Source organism: Anopheles aquasalis, chromosome 2 (assembly GCF_943734665.1).
Source record: "Anopheles aquasalis chromosome 2, idAnoAquaMG_Q_19, whole genome shotgun sequence".
Classification (NCBI taxonomy): Eukaryota; Metazoa; Arthropoda; class Insecta; order Diptera; family Culicidae; genus Anopheles; species Anopheles aquasalis.
The window spans coordinates 64,813,416-64,818,146 of NC_064877.1; the positions used below are offsets into that span (position 1 = coordinate 64,813,416).

The 4,731-nt window shown below is 48.5% G+C and overlaps 1 protein-coding gene across 1 annotated transcript; it reads right to left on the minus strand.

Moving 5' to 3' along the window:
- Positions 1-1,051: 1,051 nt before the first annotated feature.
- LOC126576473 (uncharacterized) lies at positions 1,052-2,808 on the minus strand. Its single transcript, XM_050237755.1, has 7 exons — positions 2,647-2,808; positions 2,174-2,499; positions 1,685-2,101; positions 1,481-1,607; positions 1,343-1,414; positions 1,183-1,272; positions 1,052-1,117 (listed from the first exon to the last, which is right to left on the minus strand). Exons 1-7 carry the CDS (start codon positions 2,806-2,808, stop codon positions 1,052-1,054), a joined length of 1,260 nt encoding a protein of 419 aa, XP_050093712.1.
- Between the last annotated feature and the right edge of the window lie 1,923 nt (positions 2,809-4,731).

The following is a 4,731-nucleotide window of genomic DNA, read 5'->3' on the forward strand; positions in this document are numbered from 1 at the left end:
TGTGTTGGTAGTTTTCCACAGCACAGAAGCACAACCCACCGTCGCCGTTATTTGCGATTCTAATCACGGGGTCGCAGTCAAACACATGCTTGTCACGGTGGTCTGCGGGTGGCACAATATCTGGCATCTTGGAAACGACACTTTGTACCTGCTTTGTACTCACGCTCGACAGGCCAACCGAAGAAGGAAAATATCAATCGTCACACATGGCATATCGATTGACGAGTGTCGCCTGGTATAGCATAACCACAGGTGGTGCCCAGTGGAAACAGTAGGGGAAACATCCCATCATGTTTTACGTTCGACCGCTGTCACCGGAACCGATGACCCATCCGATGCCCGAGAAGGTGGCCTGCCCTGTTTGATGGATGACAAAGGGCATGCATGACAGTTTAGGAATGGCGACCATTCCAGCCGAGACCGTTCCGGGGCCGTTGCTCGATTGCCATTTGGGACCTTGCAGCTGTAACTCCCCGCCAGGGGTTCTTTGCGTTTGGAAATGTGTTTATTTAGCAATATTTATTCCCGTGGATAGGCTGGATTGATAGTCCTTGGCAGGAAAGGAAGGATCGGAAATCAATCGGAATCACATGTTGCGAGATGCACGGGTGGGACCGGTGGATGTTTCGGGCGGAACACCGGCTTGTAAGGGCGTGAAGCCTGCCAGGGGCGATACCACGGTCACGGTCAGCCGGAGTCTCCAAGGGTTCACCTGCCGGGTGTTCTTGGGGCAGCTTTGCAATAAACGAGATCATTTTTCAACAAATGGTTCCCTTTTGGTTGCTGCTGATTGCTTTCCGTGCTATCCACCTGTAGAAGGCATGATGCGATAAAGTAGAATACGGTTTTTGCGAGCGCAAAAAGCGAGCGGAAGAAATATGAGAAGCGGCTATCTACTTGCCCTGCCATTACTTAAAATCAGAAAGTAAACTCATAAAGCAGACCAAATTGAGAGACTACATAATCGTTTATGAAGTTCAATATAATTTCTCAGATTTTCCCATAAACTCCGAACGAACCTGCGAGGTGTTTTATAACAAACCTGCAAGGGCTATTCATTGTACGATTGGTCGAACTGAATCAATATTATCAGATAGGTGCTCGTGGCAGCGATTATCTGGAATAGGATGAACGGATAATTGTTATCGATGATAACCACCCAAAAGGGTGCCTGTGCGTTACCCCATAAAGCAGCGACAGATCCACGGCAAACAGTCCACCACAGCTGCACCGAGGATCTTCATGAAACAGTCGCATGTTCTGATAGGACACCTGGAAGACAGTACCACAGCCGATGCTACACTGTCGACAAACTAGACAAACAACCAGTTCCGCGTCTTACCATTTCAAAGTGTTCGCGTTCGGCTGGACCGTACACCGCTGGCAGGTTCAGCTGGGCAGCAACTCCACCTGCCTGTCGGTTGCAATCAAATTATCGATAGTTCGCTACTGACGCCCGAGCGCCTGCCGTTCTTCTTACCTCTTCGATCGTAACGTGGCTGAAGTAACACAAGACAAATATTTCCAACGCAAACCAGCACACCCAGTACAGTGTTTCGGAGAAGTCTTCCAGACTGTCGCCCTGCGAGACATGGGATTCGGCGTACCTGTACCGCACCGCGGAAATGCGGCAAGAAAAGTTGATCACCGACGGTAGCATACGGTGGCTGGTAGGCGCCCTTACCGTATAATCATCATGCACGTGTTGTAACCGAGCTCGACGAGCGTCACGAACTGGAACAGCAGCAGGACCGTGTTCTGGAGGCCGAACGACGACGACAGTAACTTGATGGCCCGTAGCAGCTGCTCGCGTGTCGCGGTGATACGCTGCGTTACCCGGAACGCACCGTCATTACCACGGGCCAGGGCCGGATGTAGATCCAGCAGCAGCCGATTGAGCAACTGGAGCCGATTGCGGATCAGACAGGCGTACCCGCAGTACTGCAGCTCGCTGACCACGCACATCGTCTGCGGCACAAAACAGAGCACCAAACAGTTCGTCCCGAATGGGGACCCATTGTCCTGGATGTACATGAGACAGTTGGTCACCTCGAGCACTGCCTTCACGCCAACACCGATGACCAGCAGGAGTAGCATGTTTCTGTTGTGGAGTGATAGGCTTGGCATCAGCATCCTGGTGGCCTGGTGAAACCCGGAACGTTCGGAAACTTACCCCAACCAGGTGGCATTGTTTGCTGCGATCCCGGCCGCTCCCAGTGGGGGATGCTGCCAGCGAAGCGTCTGAATGGCGGCATCGACACGGAAGAGCACTCGAATGAGCCGGCCCAGTGCGGGCTGCCGGATGAACGAGGTCGTCGCGAGGAACAGCACCAAAATGCAGCCGATGTACTGGTTCTTCAAATCAATCGCCACGCGTACCAGGTTGGAGTCAGTTAATTTGCTCGATTGGCGCAGGGAGCTCTGGATGTGGTACGAGGCGTACCCGATGGTGCAGCCGGCCACATGCACGATTCCAATTATCGAAAACGTCAACACTCGCTCATCATCGGTATCGGCATCGTCGTCGTCGTTGTCGTCATCGTCGTCGCTATCGTCGAAGTCGACGTCGAAGCCGATGCGTTGGGAAGGAAGGTTGACGGTGATAAAATCGGATGGATAGTGAAGGCGTTCCGTCGAGCGGGGTACATTGCTGGATTGGTCCTTCGGTCCGGCCACGCGTTTCGGCTTTGTTTTCGCTTTCGAACCAAGAGGATGATAAGTGTACGCGTTAAGGCAGCATATCTTTGCGATGAGATAGAACGGAATCAAGGCGGTTCGAAGGTTGAGCCTCCACCGTAGTCGCACCATCGTCGAATCGAGCAAAGCACGTGCTATACGTTCGCTTACACAGTGGCACTGACGCGCGGAATACTCTCCTGGATTGACGGGAATAGTAGGATTGCCGCGGTACCTGATCGCACGCCCGTTAATCACGGAAAACATTTGTCAAACATTGACGCACGGGCGTGATTGACGTGCAGTTATATTGTGCCATTACTTATTCAACGGAGGCACAAACAACGGCTTAAGACTATCGGGGAGTGATTTAGCGAGGCGGTTACGGCAGGGCGAGTCTTACTTCGTTAATTAATCTCTGGAGTCCCTCGTCAACACATAATGTTTGGTTTTCCAGTTCGGTTGGGAGGGGGGTAGATGCAATCAAGCAAATGGAAGGATCAGAAGGTAACGATTCATGGACAATATGTTTCCAATGCGCTTGGTATTATGCATTTGCGATCGGTTGTTCGCAGGCAGAATATTTTTAGGACAGTAAAGCAGCAGCATAAAATGCTGAGGGAGTAGCAGCTAAGTTGACTACAGAAAGTACATATTGTTCCAAATAGGAAATAAAATCAAACAACGTAGATAATGCTGTATTGCAATGTTTTTTTTTTATTTAAATTCCATGTCATTCGTTTTGCTGAGCCAGGCCATGCCTCACAATGAATCTCATTACCCACAGATTCATCAGAAAATCGGAAATTTTACCAAAAACTAGAATAGTTAAAATAAAAATCGTCCAAGAAATGAAACTATGAAGCAACGGTATTTGTTAAGCATTAAATTCAAATATCAACAGATGTGTTAAAACACGGGTTGGCGGAATACGTTCTGTTCATATTAATTTTATTGATAGAATCACAGCACGTAAATTCCGCGACGCCTCAATAATTAAATCGACCCCGTTCACCATGGAAGCTGCACATAGCTATGTGGAAGTGTTTCTGGCTAATTTTAAACCATTAAAACCATTTCAAAGCTAAAAGTATGAAGTAAGAAATTCCAGTTGGGAAGCATAATGATGAACGATCGCCTGAACAAAGCAGGCGTTCTAGGAGTTTTGATTGATGATTTTTTTGCATATTTTTTTATATCAACAGTCCAATTACAATGCTTTGCCTGGATAAAATATCATCATTATTACATCGTCAATATTCTGAGCATTGCATGGTTCCCAACGGCCCAACTTCAAATGAAATCAATCTACAAAAAGGAAAACCCGCGGGCAGACGGAACTCAACGGTATGGCATACATTCCCCCCCCCCTCCCGCATGACGGATGACCGCTTGTGGAGCGATGGATGGAAATAATGATGGGAAAACTTTAAGCGAAAGTCACTACACCGTATTATTTATTCTCATTTCTCAGTTTCCAGCTGATTAGCCAGTAAATGATTCTTACGCCATAACTCAGCATGAAACGGGACGAGGCAGAACGGTGTGCTCAATGGTAGAACGTGCAACGGGCAGCCACTCAGTACAAAATAAGTAGAATGATGTACATTAATCATCGCTCGTCGTTGGTCGACTTTGAGGCAGATGCAGCAGTACCAGTGTTCGTGCAAGGAGGATATGGCTTTCGAGATGCTTAAAGCATCCCATTTCATTCACAATGGATCGCAATCCAAGCTCAAGAGCTCTATGGTCAAGGAGATGTTAACGTAGACAAAACAATCGTTCTTCCCATTGTCCAGCAATCAATATGTGTTTGGTTGGGGCCGGAAGCATGCCTCCTGGCGGAGATTTGTAAACTCTCTCTCTCTCTCAAGGGGAATGGTTGATGTGTACTTGATCTTAGCATCCACAAACGAATCGATATTTACATCTTAGACTTTAAGTACCGCTTCAGATGGAGGCACCCTTGTTCAGCTCTCGGTGTGTACAGGTCGAGCATAATATTGATTTCACCCCTTTTTCGGCATGATTGATGACGCCACGCAGCAAGCACCA